Source organism: Rhinopithecus roxellana, chromosome 12, assembly GCF_007565055.1.
Source record: "Rhinopithecus roxellana isolate Shanxi Qingling chromosome 12, ASM756505v1, whole genome shotgun sequence".
NCBI lineage: Eukaryota > Metazoa > Chordata > Mammalia > Primates > Cercopithecidae > Rhinopithecus > Rhinopithecus roxellana.
In genome coordinates this window covers 133624124-133644947 of record NC_044560.1, presented here as the reverse complement: position 1 = coordinate 133644947, position 20824 = coordinate 133624124, and the positions used below count along the sequence as shown (strand labels likewise).

At 53.5% G+C, this 20824-nt stretch overlaps 1 protein-coding gene across 1 annotated transcript in view; it reads left to right on the top strand.

Moving 5' to 3' along the window:
- The window catches only part of ACTN4 (actinin alpha 4), an 85561-nt gene that overhangs the window by 41123 nt on the left and 23614 nt on the right, over positions 1-20824 (top strand). The window contains exons 2-5 of the mRNA XM_010385729.2: positions 13854-13968; positions 14253-14372; positions 18244-18330; positions 19356-19443. Of these exons, the coding sequence (XP_010384031.1) occupies positions 13854-13968; positions 14253-14372; positions 18244-18330; positions 19356-19443 (410 nt within the window). The remainder of the gene's footprint in view (positions 1-13853; positions 13969-14252; positions 14373-18243; positions 18331-19355; positions 19444-20824) is intronic.

Sequence of the window (20824 nt, the reverse complement as noted above, 5' to 3'; positions counted from 1 at the left end):
CAGCTTCCTCAGTAGCTGGGATTACAGGCGTGCGCTACCATGTCTGGCTAATTTTTTTGTGTTATTAGTAGAGACGGGGTTTCGCCATGTTGGCCAGGCTGGTCTTGAGCTCCTGACCTCAAATGATCCACCTGCCTTCGCCCCCCAAAGTGCCGGGATTGCAGGGGTGAGTCCCTACACCCAGCCCCGCTGGTTCTACTGAGACCTCAGATCTTTCGTATATGGAACAAAGGGGTTGGATTAGATTGGTGGCTCTCAGCCCTCACTTCATGTTAGACTCACTAGGTGGACTTTTTCAAATGTCATTGCCCAGGGGCCACCTTGAGGGAATCTGTCTCATTTTGCCTGTGGTGAAATTCAGGTATTTTTAAAAAGCTCCCAGGTCCCATACATCTATTGTCAATGGATTTGCAACAAGGGTACAAGACAATTCAGTGGGGGAAAGAATAGTGTTTTCAACAAATAGTGCAAGAACAACTATTGGCCGGGCGTGGTGGTTCAAGCCTGTAATCCCAGCACTTTGGGAGGCCGAGACGGGCGGATCACGAGGTCAGGAGATCGAGACCATCCTGGCTAACACGGTGAAACCCCGTCTCTACTAAAAATACAAAAAATTAGCTGGGCGAAGTGGCGGGCGCCTGTGGTCCCAGCTACTCAGGAGGCTGAGGCGGGAGAATGGCGAGAACCCGGGAGGCGGAGGTTGCAGTGAGCTGAGATCCGGCTACTGCACTCCAGCCTGGGCGAGAGAGCAAGACTCCGTCTCAAAAAAAAAAAAAAAAAAAAAAAAAAAAAAAAAAAAAAAAAAACAACTATTAATAGATACCCATCTGCAAAGAATGAAGTTGGACCTTTACCTCACACCGTATACAAAAATTAACTCCAAATGGATCAGATACTTAAATATGAGAGCTAAAACTGTAAAACTCTTAGAAGAAAACACAAGTGTAAATCTCATGACCTTGGGTTAGGCAATGGTTATTAGATATGACAGCAGAAATATAACTGAAGAAAAATAGATAAATTAGACTGTTTCAAAACTGGCAACGTTTTGCTTCAAAGGACACTATTAAAGTAAAAGGACAATCCACAGAATATTTACAAATTGTATATCTGATAAAGGTCTACTGTCTAGAATGTATAAAGGACTCTTAAACTCAACAGTAAAAAGACAAGCCAGTTAAAAATGGACAAAGGATTCAAGTAGACACTTCTCCAAGGAAGATCTACAAATGGTCAATAAGCACATGAAAAGGTGTTCAATGTCATTACTAATTAGGGCAAATCAAAACCATCAACGTGGTTGGGCCTGGTGGCTCACGCCCGTTAATTCCAGCATTTTTGGAGGTAGAAGTGGAAGGATGGCTTGAGGCCAGGAATTGGAGACCAGCCTAGGCAACATAGTGAGACCCTGTCTCTACAGATAAAATAAAAAATTAGGCCCAGCAGGCAACATAGTGAGACCCTGTCTCTACAGATAAAATAAAAAATTAGGCCCAGCACGGTGGCTCATGCCTGTAATCCCAGTACTTTGGGAGGCTGAGGTGAGTGGATCACCTGAGGTCAGGAGTTTGAGACCAGCCTGGCAAACATGGTGAAACCCTGTCTCTACCAAAGAAAAAAAAACAAAAAACAAAAAAAACACCACAAAAATTAGCCGGACATGGTGGCAGGTGCCTGTTGTCCTAGCTAGTGGGGAGGCTGAGGTGGGAGAATCGCTTGAACCTGGGAGGAAGAGGTTACAGTGAGCCGAGATCATGCCATTACACTCCAGCCTGGGCAACGGAGTGAGACCCTGTCTCAAAATAATAATAATAAAAATAAGAAATTGGCCATGTGTAGTAGCATACTCCTGGGAAGCTGAGGTGGGCGGATTGCTTGAGCCCAGGAGTTCAAGGCTGCAGTGAGCTATGATGACACCACTGTACTCCAGCCTGGGCAACAGAGTGAGACCCCAACCCTAAAACAAAAAACCAAAAAACCACAATGAGATACCACTGCACGCCCACCATGATGGCTATAATCAGAAAGTCAGATAATAAGTATTGACTAGGATGGGAGAAATCAGAACCCTCACATTGTGGGTCGAAGTATAACGTGGTGCAGCTTCTTGGGAAAACAGTCTGGCAGTGCCTCAAATTTTAAACAGCTGTTTTGTATTTTTAGTAGAGACGGGGTTTCACCATGTCACCCAAGCTGGTTTTGTCTAAGCCTCCCGAGTGTTGGGATTACAGGCATGAGCCACCAGGCCCAGCCAAGTTCCTCAAATTTTTAAATATAAGAGGTATCATATGACTCAGCAATTTTACTCATAGGTATATGCCCAAGGCAATTGAAAACATGTCCACATAAAACTTACACATGTGAATATTCATGGTGGCGCTAATATCCAAAAGATAGAAGCAACCCAGAGGCCCATCAGCCAATGAATGGATAAATAAACTGTGGTATATCCATAAAATGGAATGTTATTTAGGCAGGAATGAAGTACTGATACGTGCTACAACATGGCTGAACCTTGAAAACATGCTAAGGAGAAGCCAAACTCAAAGATCATATACCATATGGTTCCACTTGTATGAAATGCCCAAAATAGGCAAATTGCAAGAGAAAGAAAGTAGGTTAGTGGTTGTCAGGGGCTGGGGGCTGGGTAGGACGGAAGTGGGGTTGGGGAGTGACTGTACCAGTTTTGCGGTGGTAGACATGTTCCTTGTGTTATTGGTTTTTTGTTTTGAGGTAAGGTCTCACTGTTGCCCAGGCTAGAGTGCAAGTGGCACTGTCATAGCTCACTGTGGCCTCGAATTCCCAGGCCTAAGTGTTCCTCACACCTCAGCCTTCTGAGTAACTGGGACTACAGGCAAGAGTCACCATACCCAGTTAATTTTTACTTTTATTTTTTTTCTTTTTCTTTGAGACGGAGTCTCGCTCTGTTGCCCAGGCTGGAGTGCAGTGGTGCAATCTCGGCTCATTGCAACCTTTGCCTCCTGAGTTCAAGTGATTCTCCTGCCTCAGTCTCCCGAGTAGCTGGAACTACAGGTGTACGCCACCACGCCCAGCTACTTTTTGTATTATTAGTTAGAGACGAGGTTTCACCATGTTGGCCATGAGAGACAGGACTAGCTGGATTTCCCAGGCCGACAAAGAATTCCTAAGCCTCGCTGGGGAAGGTGACCTCACCCACCTGTAAACACGGGGCTTGTAACTCAGCTCACACCTGACCAATCAAGTAGTAAAAGGGCTCACTAAAATACCAATTAGGCTAAAAGCAGGAGGTAAAGAAATAGTCAAATCATCTATCATCTGAGAGCACAGGAAGAGGGACAATGATTGGGATATAAACCCCAGGCATTTAAGCCGGGAGTGGGCAACCCCCTTTGGGTCCCCTCCCGCTGTATGGGAGCTCTGTTTTCACTCTATTAAATCTTGCAACCACACACTCTTCTGGTCCACATTTGTTCCAGCTCAAGCTGAGCTTTCGCTCACCGTCCTCCACTGCTGTTCGCTGCCATGACAGACCCACCATTGACTTCCACCCCTCCGGATCTGGCAGGATCCAGCGAGGCACCCATTGCCGCTCCCATTCAGGCTAGAGGCTTGCCATTGTTCCTGCGCGACTAAGTGCCCGGGTTCGTCCTAATTGAGCTAAACACTAGTCGCTGGGTTCCATGGTTCTGTTCCGTGTCCCATGGCTTCTAATAGAGCTATAACACTCACCACATGGCTCAAGGTTCAATTCCTTGGAATCGTGAGGACAAGAGCATCAGGTCAGAGAATAAAAGGCTTGCTGCCATCTTGGGAGCAGCCACCACCGTCTTGGGAGCTCTAAGAACAAAGACCCACCGGTAACGGCCAGGCTGGTGTTGAACTCCTGACCTCCTGATCTGCCCACCTTGGCTTCCCAAACTGCTGGGATTACAGGCGTGAGCCACCATGCCTAGCCTTGTTCTGGAATTAGATAGTGGTGATTGTTGCACAGTCTCGTGAATATACTAAAACTCCCTGAATTTTACGTAAAAGGGTGAATTTTTTGGTATATTGTGTGAATTACATTTCAATTTTTAAAAATTGATTCTCCAAACTGTGTACATATTTAAAAAGTACATGAAAGAGAGGGAAAGAAAGAAAAGCTGGATGTGAGATGCCGCAACCTGATTCTACTCACTCCTAGATTTATAGAGTACCTACTATGTGAAAGGCACCACTCCAGGCAGTGGGTTCCCACAGCAAACAGAACCCTCCTCTGGGGAGCTTATGCTGCACTTGAGGGGGAGAGTGGCTATGAACAAAGAACATAGTTTCCGATGGTAGTAGGTGCAGTGAGTAAAACAATGCAGTGTGAGGCCGGGTGCGGTGGCTCACACCTGTAATCCCAGCACTTTGGGAGGCCGAGGCGGGCGGATCACCTGAGGCTGGGAGTCCGAGACCAGCCTGACCAACGTGGAGAAACTCCGTCTCTACTAAAAATACAAAATTAGTCAGGCCTGTAATCCCAGCTACTTGGGAGACTGAGGCCGGAGAATAGCGTGAACTCGGGAGGCAGAGGTTGCATTGAGCCGAGATCATGCCATTGCACTCCGGCCTGGGCAACAAGAATGAAACTCTGTCTCGAAAACAAAAACAAAAAAACACGAAAAACCAAAACAACAACAACGCAGAGTGGAGTGATAGCCTAGAGGAGACGGCAGAGTGTGGAAAGGCCTCCTGGGATGCTGACATTTGAGGCAAGTTCTGAGTGATGAGACAAAACCAACCCTATAAAGAGCTAGAGGAAAGTCTTAGACCGGTATTTCCCATGAGGAGACAGCACTCCAAGATCCATCCTTTGGCCTGGAGCAGTGGCTCATGCCTGTAATCCCAGCACTTTGGGAGGCCTAGGTGGATGGACCACCTGAGATCAGGAGTTCGAGACCAGCCTGGCCAACATGGCGGAAACCCGTCTCTACTGAAAATATACAAATTAGCCGGGTGTGATGGTGGGTGCCTGTAATCCCAGCTACTCGGGAGACTGAGGCAGGAGAATCCCTTGAATCCAGGAGGTGGAGGCTGCAGTGAGCCGAGATCATGCCACTGCACTCTAACCTGGCGACAGAGCGAGACTCTGTCTCAAAAAAACAAAAACAAAATCTGTCCTTTGCAGCAGCAACACACACGCTTTCTGGCACCTCAGAGGGGATTGGTCAAGACTGGAACACTGGCTGCAGGGAGGGGGCCGGGTGTAAAGAGCTGGTTTCTGGGTGGACACGCAGGACCTTTGGAATGCTTGCTACCCCAGTCAGCGGTATTTATACCTCTCCTCCAACTGCGAAGTCAGAGCTTTTTCATGTAGACTGAGAAAACTCCGAATAAGGCAACTTCAGGCCAGGACATAAGATGCATTCCATATTTCACTGTAATTGCTTTCAAATTAGGTTATGTCGTCATGTAACAGGCACACACAGTGCACTTGCTTTGCCCCCGGCTGGGGTTGGGTCCTGGACGGGCAGCCCCGTGTGTTGCTGAACTGTGGCAGCACCAACCCTGATCGCCTGGCCAGGTGGGGCTGTCTGCGTCCCATGCATTAGTTGCTGCACCCATCTAATTTGTGGCCATGTTATCGTGACCTGCTCGTTTTCTGTTCTTTCAACCTGCTCCCTGGCTTTTATCTCCTTCAGAATCTGGTGGCAGTGGGTCTTCAAAAAGTGCTCAGGTGTGCACTCTCATAGACAGGTCAGAGGCTCCACAGGCCCCCTTGCCAGGGTGAGCACCTCTGCCTGTGCAGCTCGTAACCCAGATTCCAGAAGGCTTAGCCGTCTGGCCCTGAAAGCGCCTTTATAGTTGGTGATGAAGCCCGTGGGCCAGGGAGCCGTTTCTGCTTTCAGGAACTGAAAAGATGCCCCAGTGGGGCTAGGCCTTGCCTGAAGTCTGGCAATAGCCTGCCAGATGGGTGATAAGAAGGCTGGGTGCCTACCCAGGAATAAATAGCTGTCCCTCCCCTGTGTCCAAGCCCCGGACACCCTTCCCGAGGACCCGTGGAAGCAGGAACCATGGGCAGCGTCAGAGGCCACAGCAGGCAAGGTGGGAGTTCAGGAGGTGGGACGGCGCCCTCCCCCTCAAAGCAACTGATGCCCCAGCGGAGCGACAAACCCTACACGGTATTTCAGAGCCAAGGTTTGAAAACTCCCAGGGTGCTAGGGAGCTCCGTCTGGCCTCCAGGTACCTGGGGGTGGGGCTGGCTGTGGCCAGTTGCCGTCAACCCCGAGCCTAGGGAAAATGCATGCAGGTTGGTCCTCGTAGGTCAGCCTGTTGGCCTGTGATACCCTGCTAGGCGGGTGGGCGGTGTACACGGCAGAATAGTGTTGTGGTGTGAGGCAGCAAATGGTTTTTTCTAAAATCTTGTCAACTGCAGGGTCCGTGGGATCCACATGTGAGCATCAACCTGGTGGGTGGGGAGAGTGAAGCCTGCGATCCGGTCTGGATCCTGTGCTACACAGTGCAGAGCCGGCATGCTCGCCCCTCCCGAGGGATCTCTCGAGCCTGTTTCTAGGCTCAGAGCGACTTTGCAAGAGACTCTTTTTATTCTGGGCTTAGTGGAATTCCAGCTTCCAACAGCCATTTCCCTCCACCCCCTTCAGCTCTGAGAACATGTTTTGTAACAGGAAGGCAGGAAGAATAGAGAAGGCGAGTTTGTTCAGCTGGGTCGGCCTCATCCCACCAGGGCCCTTTCTTCCCTCCAGTTCACCATCGCTCTGCCTACTGGAACCACTCGGTTGCCCTGTGTCTGCCGAATGTTTGTTTCTTAATCAGTGCCCCAGAGTAGAGAGGGCTTTGCCTCTTTGGGTTGAGGGAGGGATTCATTGATGAATGGCTCATTAAAGCCCACTGCTGCCACATTCCTGGGTGCTTAGGTCACCTCCTGAACAATATCCATCATTCATTCACCTACCGCCCCACATCCTGGCGACTGGGAGGGGTCCCTATGACGCAGGAAGGACTTTATGACCAGAGATGCTGGGTCTCCATCTCCCTCCTGCAGCCCACAGTGACAAAGCAGAAACTGCTCTTGGGGCTCCCTGAAGCCCGCCTTAGCTGGGTCACCATGGGCCTTGGCACACGGAGGGGTGACCGTGGAGCCCAACTCAACTGACAAGCTTGCCTTTCTCTGTTCTTCCACCCCCCTTTCCCCCAGTCACACCCTGTGCTATTTTAGCAACCAGAGAAGCCTCTTTAATAGGGTGCCCACATGCAGGGGCAAGCTCTGAAGCCTCCTCTCTGTGGTTTGGTTCACATGTGTTCTCAAAGACAGATGAGTCCACATCCTTCCTTCCTCCCTAGATAGGTCAAGGGCTGGATGCAGACTCCCTTTACAGGAGGGCCAGGGACAGACTGGGAGCAGCGGGGCCACCTTTTGAGAAGCAGGCGAGCTGCTCGGGTGTCGCTCTGCCTGCCTGCCTGCCTGCCTCCCTGCCTCCCTGCCTCCCTGCCTGCCTTGCTCTCTGAGTTCACCTCTAGCTCTGGGACCAAGGCTGGGCTGGGTGGGGACTTTTTTTTTGTTTTGAAACGGAGTCTTACTCTGTCTCTCAGGCTGGAGTGCAGTGGCGCGATCTCTGCTCACTGCAACCTCCACCTCCCAGGTTCAAGCGATTCTCCTGTCTCAGCTTCCGGAGTAGCTGGGATTACAGGAGCCCGCCACCACGTCTGGCTAATTTTTGTATTTTTAGTAGGATGAGGTTTCACCATGTTGGCCAGGTTGGTCTTGAATTCCAGATCTCAGGTTATCTGCCCGCCTCGGCCTCCCAAAGTGTTGGGATTACAGGTGCGAGCCACCACGCCTGGCCCTGGCTGGGGGCTTCTTGACCTGACTCTGCTGTCTCTCCCTCACTGGCCAGCACCTCCCATTCTACGCAGACATCGTGGAATGAATGCCCGCCCTGTGTTTGTATGTATCATCTGTGTCTGTGTGACATTAAGCAAGTCACTGAACTTCTCCCTGCCTCCGTTTCCTCATCAAATGGAGATAATATCTCCTGTGATCATGGGGTTGGAGGTTTTAAAGAGTTGCTAATGTGTAAATAGTAAGAACTAGCAATTAGCTGTTATAGCATAATTACCTTTAATATGTCATGTCCCCCCGCATCCCAATGCTGAATATAATTTTGGTGGGAGGTGGGTTGAGACAGGGTCTGGCTCTGTCACCCAGGCTGGAGTGCACTGATATGATCTCAGCTCACTGCAACCTCTGCCTCCCAGGCTCAAGCCGTCTTCCCACCTCAGCCTCTCGAGTAGCTGGGACTACAGTTGCGCAGCACCATGCCTGGCTAATTTTTGTAGTTTTGTAGTGATGGGGTTTTGCCATGTTGCCTAGGCTGGTCTCGAACTCCTGGGCTAAAGCAGTCCCCCTGTCTCGGCCTCCTGAAGTGCTGGGATTATAGGTGTGCGCCACCACACTTGGCTGGCCACAATATAAATGATAACTGTTTTGCTTCCTCGCGTGTCCAGTACATGATAGGGCTCCAAGTCAGTATTTGTGAGGCAGGTGCATGCCTCTTAGGTGCGGTCCTGAGGGCATAGCCACTGCCACATTCTGGACGGTCAGAATCGCTGCTGCCCCTGGAGGATGACTGCGATGATGAAGCCCAGGAGAGCTCAGTGCTTTTTGCCTTTCCCCTCCTCCCACAAAGGGCTGGGTTCCTCCCAAATGAAATAGAAACCTTGAGTTTGCATTTCTCCCTCGGCATGCCGGCAGGGCACCTCTGCCTTCCTCTTCCTGCCAGGGGAGGGAATTTCTCTCAGGGGCTCTTCACCCTGCTTTATTCCTGGCCATCACACGTTGACCCTTGTCCCCTTCAGCTCTTTCCCCACATGGCAGGGACAACATGACCGTTTAATGGCCTTGTGAGGCCAGTGTGCCAGCCTCACTCCTTTACTCCCTCCCTTCTCGGAGCGGGCTCTGTCCCTTCTGCAGGAGGGCTTTGGCACGTGCTCTTCACAGTATCTGGAAGGTCTCCCTCATTTTTGTCTTATTAACTCCTCATCCTTCAGCTCAGAGTTTGAGAATGACCTCTTCAGGGACACCTTTCTGTGTCTGCCTCGCCACTTGCTTGATGCACCCCCCCCCCCCCGCCCCCCGCCACCATGCTGACCACACTCTTCAGCTCCCATCACAGGGGAGGGGACACAAACTTGGCAGAACACCCCATGGCCCCAGGAGCCCAGCACCTGGCTTTAAACCCAGCTCTGTAACTTTCTAGTGCGTGGCTGATGGGAGCAAGCCACTTCACCTCTGAGGCCCTCCTTTTCCTCATCTGTAAAATGGAGGTTGTACTAGCACCTCTCTCCAGAGATGATTACGAGGGTGAGAGAATTAGCAAGTGACCAAGTGCCTGGAGCAGTGCCTGCCCCTGGTAGACTCTATGGAATTGTCTGCTGCGGTTACTGCTGTTATTATTACCACTTTTCCTAAGAGCGTTATTTCTGGAGTGAACTGATTGCTTGATTAATGAGATCAGACCTGGAGCCTCATGAGAGTGTTCACTTTTGTTCACTGTTACGGATTCGGCACAGGGCCTGGCCCTCTGCTGACCCCCAGCACCTGCTTGTCCAGGGAATGAATATGTGCGGACCCATGGTGGCCTGGGGCATCATGAAGTCGGCTGCCCACATTCTGAGAATTCTGCATGGTGGAGGGCGGCATGGTGGGCGCATAGGGCCTCCATCTATAGAAACCACCTCTCCACACCATCCACCCCACGCAGCATAGTCTAAACCGGGTAGGGAGAGGAAGGATGGAAGCAGAGTGTTATTTTTGTAACCAAGTAGAAAAAGCGATGAATTTTTAATGTCCCGTTCGAACTCCAGCTCCTACTCACCAGTCTCTCCGCATGGAGAAGTGGTCGTCGTGGTCGACCTGTTCCTAGGGGTGGCCTTGTGAGTGCAGGCTCTCTCCTCACCAGAGCTAAGGGCTTTGTGAACCTCTGACATCAATAGATGCCCCTCATCTTCCAGGAGGACAAAACAGGGCAAAGCAAGACATGGGGTGAGGATAGGAGCACATCAGTGGGGTTCACCAAGCCTGTGTCAGTTCCGGATCTGAGCAGGAGTTCTGTTCTGTATCATCCAGGCCAGGCGAGTGGGCGTCCTCCCTGAGCACCTGTGCTTGGGGCTTTGCCTGCGTCAATCAGGAAGACAGAACACACGGAAGAGTTACCATTGATTTCAGAGAGGACCTTCCTTTGACACTTGTTTAACACATCACTGAGTGATTGACATGCGTCCTTGTGTTTAATCCCTATCTTAACCTCTCGGTTGGTTATGGTCCTGTTTATCAGTGAGGAAACTGAGGCTTATCGCTTGCCTGAGCCCTCAGTGGCAGAGGCAAGATGTGAATCCACACCTGTGTGACACCCAAGCCAGAGATCTTGTTTGCTACCCAGAGAAGATGAGCACAGGTGGAGTGTATGCATGGAGGGCGGGTAGTGCAGCAGCCCCTCTGAGGACAGGTGGCCAGAACCCAAGCGGCGAGGTTTGTTCACAGCCTCCACAGGGTGGGGTGGGGCCATCCGCAGAGGGTCTCCTGCCATCCCATTTTCCCTACATACCAGTGGGTGGTCAGAGGGCCTTTGCAGAGAAGAGACTGGATCTCAGCGCATGCTTGTGCGTGTGTGTACATGTACACACATGCGTGTGATTCATCTGGCTCTTAATTTATGCCAAGGAGCCTGTCAGATGCTTTAAATGTATTTTCCCCGTTTAATTCTTAGAGCACACTGCAGGAGGTAGATTCTGATAAATCCATCTTACAGGGAAGGAAAGAGACTTAAGTAGGTAAAGTCACTTGATTGGAAACATGGAATGAGTAAGCCAAGGGGCTGGCATTCAAACCCAAACCCAGGTCTGTGCCCCTACAGAGCCTGCAGGAGCAGCCTACACAGGCTGAGGCTGTGAGGGGTGCTGTTTGCACACGTGCCCGGCCCTCCCTGCAGCCCAGGTGCCTAGGTCTGGGCCTGGCAACACCAGAGCACAGGGCCTTGGCCTTGGGGAATAGCCCTCTTGTGTCCTCAGGCTGTGGGATGTGTCTTGGCTACTTTGCTGCCCAGCAGTGCCTGCTCTCAGGCACATGTGAGAGTAGAGGCCTACCATCCATGGCCACTTCCTTCCCAGCCCATTTGCTGCTGCCCTCTGCTTCACAGGGCTGCTGGGCTCCACACCTGCTTGCTGCCCGCCATCAAGGCTGGCAGTGCTCTGGGGCTGTAAAGGCGCAGGTGCCATACTTCCCACCCCCTGGAGCTCACACATGGTAGGAAAGAGAGCTCATGTGCATGGAGCATCCAGTAAGACTAAAAATGACTGGGGGATGCTATGGGAGAGATGCCAAGGGCTGCGTGGTGCTGAGGGCGGGCAGGGGACAGAGCAGGCATGCTGTGGAAGGGGTGGGCAGGACTCCTGAGACCAGGGCAGGGAGGGAGGAGACCCTGGGAGGCACAGGGCCATCCAGAGAGCTGCCACTTCCTGAGCACTGCCATGCACGCTACAGGCATGGCCACCTTGAGTCCTCACACTGCCTGTGGCCTAGGTGGGATCTTCATCCCCACGTTGCAGAGGAGGAAATGGAAGTTAGGAAGGTTGGGTGGCATGTCCGCATGAGTGGTGTAAGCAGGGTTCCCGCCCTGGGCTCTCTGAATTCAGCATTGTATGGGGGAGGCTGGGAAGGTGAGTTAGTGCGCTCCGTAATGAGAACCTACTATGGGGCTTCTCCCCTTGAGGAGCTCATAGCCATGGGAGGGTGGGAGACAAGAACTGTTAGAGACCAGAGAGCAAGGGCGTGATGCGATCTGTAGGGAGGCAGCCGTCCGAGGCAGACCCGGGTCAGAGAGGCCATGGTGCAGGTACTGTCCAGGCACAGCATTTGGCCTGACTTTTGAGGGATGCCCGGGGCTGGCTACATGGCGGAGCAGAGGTATCTTTAGTGGAGGAACAGCGTCGTGCCACCAGGAGGGGTCTCTGTCTCCCAGGTAGAGGAATTCTCCATGGCGAGAGGTGGGGCAGGAGTGGTCTAGCTGTCCACGCTTGCCCCCGTTCGGATTTGGAAGGAAGCCCCATGCTGGGTCCACACTGTGGTATGGCATGTTAATTAGGCAGCTGCTTTGTCTGCGAGGGGCTTTATGTCGGGTCTCCCTGAATGAGCAGGGCTGGCAACAGTTGTCAAAACACATGGTGCTTGGCCAGAGCCTCCGTGGAAGCCCCTTGTGTTCTGCATGGCCTCCGCCTGCACCCGGGGCGTGGAATGTGCTCTTGTGTGTCCCTGGCTGTCTGCCCACTTCTACACTGGCCCCTGCAGACGGAGAGGGTGGGGTACAGGGGTTCCTATAAGAAGCAGACACTTGGGGTTTTTCCCAGGCCCTGTTGCGGGAGGGTACGTAGGCTGGTTTCCCTGAAGGCGCCTGGGCGTGTTGGCGTTAACTGATCTGAGATCTTCTGTGGCCCTAATGTCTATGAGCATGCCCCAGCTTGCAGGGGGCTGAGTAGCTGGGCACCACCAGGAGGCTGCATGCCCCGTGCTTGGGTGTACCTATGCCCTGTCAGCATCGTTGGTCTGTTAGGACCAGGGACTTAGACTTCTTGTTTAGTACCCTCCTTCCCTTCCAGTTGGTCCTCCGAAACATTTTCCTTAGATGCGGCTGCCTAACCCTGGTGAGGGGGGCCTGCCTCCCACTTGCCTTCCAGCCTCCTCTAAGCTGCACTGAGTCTTAAAAATAGGAACCGGGTGCAGTGGTTCATGCCTGTAATCCCAGCACTTTGGGAGGCTGAGGCGGGTGGATCACTTGAGGCCAGGAGTTCAAGACCAGCCTGGCCAACATGGTAAAACCCCATCTCTACTAAAAATACAAAAATTAACTGGGCGTGTTGGCATACGCTTGTATTCCCAGCTACTCAGGAGGCTGAGGCATGAGAATCGCTTGAACCCAGGAGGTGGAGGTTGTGGTGAGCCAAGATTGCGCCACTGCACTTCAGCCTGGGTGACAGAGTGAGACTCCATCTCCACAACAACAGAAGAATAGGAAGGATGGGGCATGGCATGTTCTCCAGGAGAGAGAGGGGCGGGGGCATCTTGCTCACAGGAAGCCAGACGACACAGGCATGTAGGCATGTGCCCAGGGCTCAGAGGGTCTATGTTCCTGGCCTTTCCTGGGAGGGCTTGCTTCTGGGCTGCCCAAGCTCGAAGAGAGACTTGAGGAAATCCTGCGTTTATGGGAGCTTTTCTTTTCCTGCCACTTTCCTGTTCTGGGTTGTATCTGTGCACATGATTGGAATGTGGCAGCCTGAGCTCCTGCCTGAGAAGAGCAGCCGCCAGTCACGGAAGCCAGGGTCCAGCTGGGGCATGTGGGTCTGGCTGGCAGATGAAGGGCTGGCCTTCATCAAGAAAACAAGCCCCGTGAGGGCAGGAGCCCGACCTGTTGATTCCACACTACTGAGCCTGATGCTCAGTCGTGTTTATGTGACCAAGTGAGCCAGCGGTGGGCTGAGGCACTTGTGTCTGATGTTTGTACTGGCCTCCCTTGAGGCAGCTCGGGGGTGTGGAAAAAGCACATGTTGCCAAAATTGACATACTTGGGTTCAAATCCAGGCTCTGCCACTTACCATCTGGATGGTCTCGTGGTGGGTCATTAATCACCTGAAGCCTCAGTTTCCTCACATCTGCCTCCCACGGTCACTGTGAGGATCAGAAACAATGTGTGTATCGGGCATGTGCGGTGTGTGTGGGTGAGTGCTCCGTGGCAGCTGCGGTTCTCCTGAGGTCAGGGCTGTAGCCTGGCAGGTGTGTGGAAAGAGCCCGACAGCCAGGCTGACTCTGCCCTCTACTCTTTGTTCTGCCTCCTCAGACCTTCACGGCGTGGTGCAACTCCCACCTGCGGAAGGCAGGCACACAGATCGAGAACATCGATGAGGACTTCCGAGACGGGCTCAAGCTCATGTTGCTCCTGGAGGTCATATCAGGTGAGGCTCCCAGCCACACAGTGCAGCCCAGCCTTGGCACAGGTGCTCGGCCACAGCAGTCCCCAGAGACGCTGCCCACCCAGCTGTCTCGTTGCTCCTGAGGAGGACAGAGCACCCCTTAGCAGCTGCACGGCGGCCGGGTGGGTGGGGCCGGAGTGGCCTGGTGGTTCAGCAGGGGAACCTGGTTTTGGTGAACAGAGGAGACTCTAAAGCTTCTCTCCCTATCTCCCTTTCTCTCTCTCTCTGTCTCACCCCCTCTTCTTTTCTCTTTGTGCATTTCTCAGGGGAGCGGTTACCTAAGCCGGAGCGGGGGAAAATGAGAGTGCACAAAATCAACAACGTGAACAAAGCACTGGACTTTATTGCCAGCAAAGGCGTCAAGCTGGTCTCCATCGGGGCAGAAGGTGAGCTGGAGATGGAGCAGTGAGGGTCCTGTTTCTGACCTTCAGGCTCTGAGGCACAACATCTGCATTCTGAAGAGAAATTTTGTTGGTGGTAGGGTGCTTGGGGCACTCAGAGCCCCACTACATACTCAGCAGTGATCCCAACAACTGCTCTTGATAGGATGCTGAGCCCACAAGCTCCCCCAACCCCTTGGAAAAAATCTGGTGGACACAGTCCAAATCTAGGGAGTGCAACCCACCCAACCATGGGGGCGGCGGCTTCTTCTGTAGGGGGAGGAATGGTTTTGACTTGCACTCAGGTCGCCCTCACTGGTTCTCCTTGTGCCAGGCTCAGCAGACAGTAGCAAACACGTGCCACAGCCTCTCTCTGTACCAGGAACACTTTTCTCATTATGCCCTGCCCAATATCAGAGAAGGGGACTGGAGGCCCCGTGTCAGGTATCGGGATAGGGAGTGCATGGCCAAAGGTCAGTGCCCAGACTTTGCCCTGTGTGCACAGGCTTGGAGAGTTTCACCTCTGACCACCCCAGGATCCTCCTGGGCCCCATGTAGATAACCAGGACTGTAGCCTCACTAGAGCAGCAGGCTCTTGGCAGGGGCCCCTGGGTTGAGCTCCCAGGCACTTTTAGAGACAGGCGAGGTCTGATGGAGCTCAGAAGCTCCCCAGCAGCGTGGGCTCACAGTTCCGCTCATTAGTCAGAGTAAGGATTCTTCACCCTGACATCCATGTTGTCCCAGCTTCTAGAAAAACAAAGTAAACTAATTGCCGTTAATGACAGGGCTCTGAGAGTTTGGCCAAGACTCCGGGCCAGAATGTGTGTACTGAGTTCCAAGGCTCTGCCCTGGCCCAGGACCTCTGCGAGGAGGAGTGCCAAGCCTTGCATGCCACAGTCGAGGTGGTTGGTGTTTGTTTAAAAAAATCACAACCCAAAAATTCAGTCAGGCCCTGTTTTTGTCCTTGCATGGATCTTTCCTCTGGGCTCTGTTCCAGCCTTCTGCTTCTCACAGCTGCATTTATTTTGCTCAATGCTAGTCTGTAAATACAGGAGGGGTTAGAGGAGAGACCCATGGCAGTCATCAGTTTTCATTTGGAGAAAAACTTGGTCTAAAAATGTTCTCTGTTCATGCCCAAATTGGTTCACTCCTCGTCCCTGCGACCGTGGGGCCTCGGAACAAAGCCTAATGGAGGCGTTCCTGGGGCTCAAGGCACCTGAGAACCCCACCCCACCCTGTCCCCCTGTCCTTCTACATGATCGGGCATTCGCGGGATTATTGGCTTCCCGTAGGGGTGATGAGAGGGACCAGAGGCACAGCTGCAGGTCAGAGAAGCAGCTGGTGGATGTGTCATGAGAAACGCCATCCTCCTCTCCTCACCAGAACTCCATAAGCCCTCCGTGACCAGCTGCACCGGTGCCTGCTGGGGTGGGGCGCTGCGGCCTTGCCCAGCTCTGCAGGCCCAGCCCTCGGGAGGTGCACAGCATAGATTTCCTGAGGCTCGAGCTGCCTCGCTGCACTAAGGGGCAGGTGGTGCTGCTCAGTTTCTGGGTCTGGGGCTCTGAACCCTAGGACAGGGTGGACACTGGGTCCCTCCCCTGTCTCTGGGCAGCAGAATGAGCATATTTCCTCCTCTGAAAAGTGAAAGCTGTGGCTCATGGACACCCCCTTCCTCTGGGTGTATCCCCGGGGGAAGGTGGGCCCCATCTTCTTTGTGACCTCTCCACCTGCTTCGGTGTATCCCCGGAGGAAGGTGGGCCCCATCTTCTCTGTGACCTCTCCACCTGCTTCCAAGCAAGCCTGCCCTGGAGTGTTCTGCTCAGAGGTCAGTGAGCAGGGTCTCCTGTGGTGTCCTGTGCCTCCAGCTCTGCAGTTAGCTTTGGAACTCACCCCTGTGCCCAGCCCTTCCCAAGAGTGGTTGCAGCAGTGGAGCCCCTGTGTCTTCTTTGGAAGCCACTTCACGGTGCTCCTCGCATCTGGCGTGTTGACAAGTGGGGAGGACTGCCCTAGGCACGCCTGACTGGTGGACTCCGGGATGAGGCGCTGCCTTCTCTCATCCAGCCTCAGACACACAGCTGCCCTGGGCCTTGCAGAGAAGGTTTTTCTCTTTAGTTGCTGAGGCTGAAGAAGGTGTGGTCCAAGCCCTTCTTTTGAGAAGTTTCAGCAAGTTTTTTTTTTTTTTTTTTTTGAGATGGAGTCTCACTCTTGTCGCCTAGGCTGGAGTGCAATGGTGGAATCTTGGCTCACTGCAACCTCCTGGGCTCAAGCAATTCTCCTGCCTCAGCCTCCCAAGTAGTTGGAATTACAGGCACCTGCCACCACGCCAGGCTAATTTTTGTATTTTTGGCAGAGACAGGGTTTCACCATCTTGGTCAGGCTGGTCTCGAACTCCTAACCTCAGGTGATCCACACCCGCTTCAGCCTCCCAAATTGCTGGGGTTACAGGTGTGAGCCACCGCACCTGGCTGCAAATGTTTGTTTTTAGGTTAGTTCAGAAAGCGTACAGCCTGGCCACCTGGCCTTGGGCCTGTGCTCTACCCTTCCTGACAACACAGCAGTCATGCTTGTTCCTCACCGGCCTTCCAGGCACTGGATCCAGTGGCGGTCAGAGCAGCCTCGCCCTCATGAGGGCTGGCAGATGGTGAACAAGTAAACAGCCCATCCAACACATGATTTCACATAGTGATGGCTTAGGGGCAGCACAGGGGCCAGGGAGGGAGGAACTGGGTGGCGGGTGGGGGAGCTCCTTGGGACGGGCAGTCAGGGAAGCCACAGTGAGAGGTGGCACAAGCAGAAGCTTGCACGATGAGAAGGACCAGCCAGTTGAGGGTTGCAGGCTAGGGGCATGCTTTGTGGGTGGACAGAAGGTGTGAGCATCTCAAAGCAAGAAAGAGCCTGGCTTGCCCAGAGGATGCAGCTAGAGAAATCTGGGAGGATGGCGGGGCCTGGACTTTCAGGGCGAGCCCTTTCCCTGTGGGCCAGGCATGGAGGCTTACACCTGCAGTCCCAGCACTTTGGGAAGCCAAGGCGGGAAGATCACTTGAGCAGGAGTTTGAGACCAGCTTGGGTAACAGCAAGACCCAGCCTCTACAAAAAGTTTAAAAACTAACCAGGTGTTGTGGCATGTGTCTGTGGTCCCAGCTACTTGGGAGACTGAGGCAAGAGGATTGCTTGAGCCCAGGCAGTCAAGGCTGCAGTGAGCTGTGACTACACCATTGCACTCCATCCAGCCAGCCAGCCCCTGTCTCAAAAGAAGGAAACTGACCATGCTGGCTGCTGTGTCGATGTGGACTATAGGCCGGAAGGGTACATAGGATGTAGCCTCATTGAACTCTGGAGATGAGAGTGGCTTGGACGAGAGTGTTGGCAGTGGGATTGGAAGGAAGTGGACAGATTTGTAATAAACAATAATGTAGTGTACATTTGCTGACCGAGAGATGAAAAAGGCTACCTTTGCCCTGAGAGCGTGGGCCTGCGGTGCTCCCCTGTAGTCAGGAGGTATGCAGATGAAGGCAGAAATGTACAGAGCACTGAGAGTTGAGAGAGGTGTGAACAGAGGCCACACACCTGAGACTGGCCTCTTGGAGGAGTGGTTTTTTGAATTGGGTCAGGAGAAGGAGCTGGCTGCAGGGCCAGAGACCCTTGTGGCCAGAAGCCTGCAGGCGCTCAGTAGCAGGAGGCTCTGAAACAGCGCTGCCCAGAGACTGTTCCATGCATTTTCTCCTGAGAGGGAGGAGGACGGGCCTGGGAGATGCAGCCAGGGGGTGATTTGGAGCCTTTCTCTAGATAGGGCTGGAAGGCCACCTTCAGATTGGGCGGAGGAGCCTCACTTTGGTTTTAACGACCGTCTGTCCTCTGCCCCCTTCCCTGTGTGCAGAGATTGTGGACGGCAACGCAAAGATGACCCTGGGAATGATCTGGACTATCATCCTTAGGTTCGCCATCCAGGACATCTCCGTGGAAGGTGAGAGCCACCTGTACTGCGCCCGCTTCCCACCTGGGTCAGGGCGGGTTAGAGGAGAGCTGAATTGTGGTCTTCGTGCTTCAAGCCTCTTCCTGCTTCGTTGGGGTCGCTCACAGGGCCTGACCCTCGCAGGAGTAGTCAGTGGGTGGCAGGTGAAGGGAGGCTCCTCCCAGCTGCCCGCCTCTTGGCTCCAGTGCCCTCCGAGTGCCTTTGCTCTCGCAGCCTCATCTCAGTGGACCCTCATGCCACCCTCATGAGATGGGCAAGGATAGCTGGGCCCGTTTTACAGTCCAGGAACCCAGGTCCCAGAACAGACTAGTGAGAGAGTTGGGCCTGGGCCTGGTTCTGTGTTTGCTCGACATCCCCATCCTTGAAACTTGGCCCCCATGGACCCGTTATGAGCTCATGCCGTCCAGGAATGGACGATTTTGCTTCCCTGCAAGCAGCTGTGTGCACACAGGATGGGCAGAGCCACCTGGGCCAGCGTACAGGGGCTCCCAGGTGCCGGGTCGCAGTGATGACCGGGAGAGATGTGCTTCCTGCCCTTGAAGGGCTCCCAGTCTGTGAGGACAGCTGAGCTATCCACGGGGAACAGAAGGGCCCCCTAGGCTTCTCCACAGCTGACTTTTCACCTTGTTCAAAAGAGGCCAAGGCCGGTGTCAAGGGCTTGTCTGCAGTGTGTTCTGGTGGTGAAAGGCACGGGCTTGGTGGCCAGGCACACGGCACAGATTCAGGCCCTGACACCACCACCTCCTGGGGCAGCCCTGGTCAAGCGACTCCCCTTGGGGCCATGAGGATTAAGCAAGGCTGTGTGTCCTGGCAGTTGGGCCTGGCAGCATCCGTCTGCATCCGAAATGGGAGTGGCCGTCCCACTGCTATCACTGCTGCTGTTGTTAGGACTGAGGTCCTCTCCCCTTGGGTTTTGTTTGACCCCTAGGCCTGAGGCCGAAAGTCCCATCCAACTTGGGCTGAGTTCTGAGGGTTTATTTTTGAGCCAGTGCTCACTGTCTTTGTGTGTTTTGCAGAGACCTCGGCCAAGGAAGGGCTTCTTCTCTGGTGCCAGAGAAAAACAGCCCCGTATAAGAACGTCAATGTGCAGAACTTCCACATCAGGTGAGCACCAGTCCTGCTCATCGTCTCCCTTCCTCTAGGAACCTGAGATCCTTCCTCCCACCTGCTCTGTTTCCTGTGTTTTTGTCGTGGTCTGTGAGATGCCAGCCCTCAGTCAGCCCCTCCCTGGCCATGGGCCCTACAAGCCCATGGGAAGGTCACCTGGTTCTCTCTGAGGAAGAGGAGGCAGTTTCCCAGCCATCCTGGCTGAAGGTCGTAAGGTCAGCCCTCTCGCTGGCCTAATAGAACCTTCTTCGTCCCCAGGCAAGGCGACTCTCAGAAGCAACAATAAAGCCCTTATTTTTTTTTGTTTTTGTTGAGACGGAATCTCGCTCTGTCGCCCGGGCTGGAGTGCAGTGGCCGGATCTCAGCTCACTGCAAGCTCCGCCTCCCGGGTTTACGCCATTCTCCTGCCTCAGCCTCCTGAGTAGCTAGGACTACAGGCGCCCGCCACCTCGCCCTGCTAGTTTTTTGTATTTTTTAGTAGAGACGGGTTTTCACCGTGTTAGCCAGGATGGTCTCGATCTCCTGACCTCGTGATCCGCCCGTCTCGGCCTCCCAAAGTGCTGGGATTACAGGCTTGAGCCACCGCGCCCGGCCAAAGCTCTTCATTTTTGAGACAGGATCTGTGCTGTCACCCAGGCTGGAGTGCAGTGGTGCGGTCGCTCGTCCCTGCTGCCTTGTCCTGGGCTCAAGTGGTCTTCCTGTCTCAGCCTCCCAAGTAGGTGGGACTGTAGGTGCACGCAGCCACACTTGGCTGATTTTTTATTTTTATTTTTAGTAGGAATGGGGTCTCCCTGTGTTGCCCAGGCTGGACTTGAACTCCTGAGCTCAAGCAGTCCTCCTACCCTGGCCTCCCAAAGTTCTGGGATTACAGATGTGAGCCACTGCTTGCCCCTGGCCTCTTCCTTTATTTTGACAGCTCAAGAGTGAATTGTTTTTAGAGTTGCTATTGAATTTTGTGTTGGGGAAAAATGTACTCTGTGGCTGCTAAGATGAACAAGCCTCAGCTCCGCCATGAACCTGCTTCCCTCAAAGTGAGTGGGAGATGAGACATGTCCACCATCGCCGTAGCTGAGGCGAGCATGGGCAGTGCCGCATGCGGTCCAGGGGGTGGCAAGAGGCAGACCTGCCCAGTGTTTGGGAACACTGGCTCTGGGGCGGCCCTGAGGTCAAATCTGGTTTGCCCTGTGGCTCCACCCTCTGAGTCTCCTGGATGGCCCGCACAGGAATGAAGAGCAGGGCCTCGTGGGATATGCAGCGGCTTCAGGCTCTCAGGGACCCTCACTGGGTGCAGAGGGCTTTTCCCATCGTGCTCACCCTGATAGCATGTGGTCCCTCCCTTGGTCACTCTTCTCTGTGTGTCTCCTTTTTTTCCCTGCCA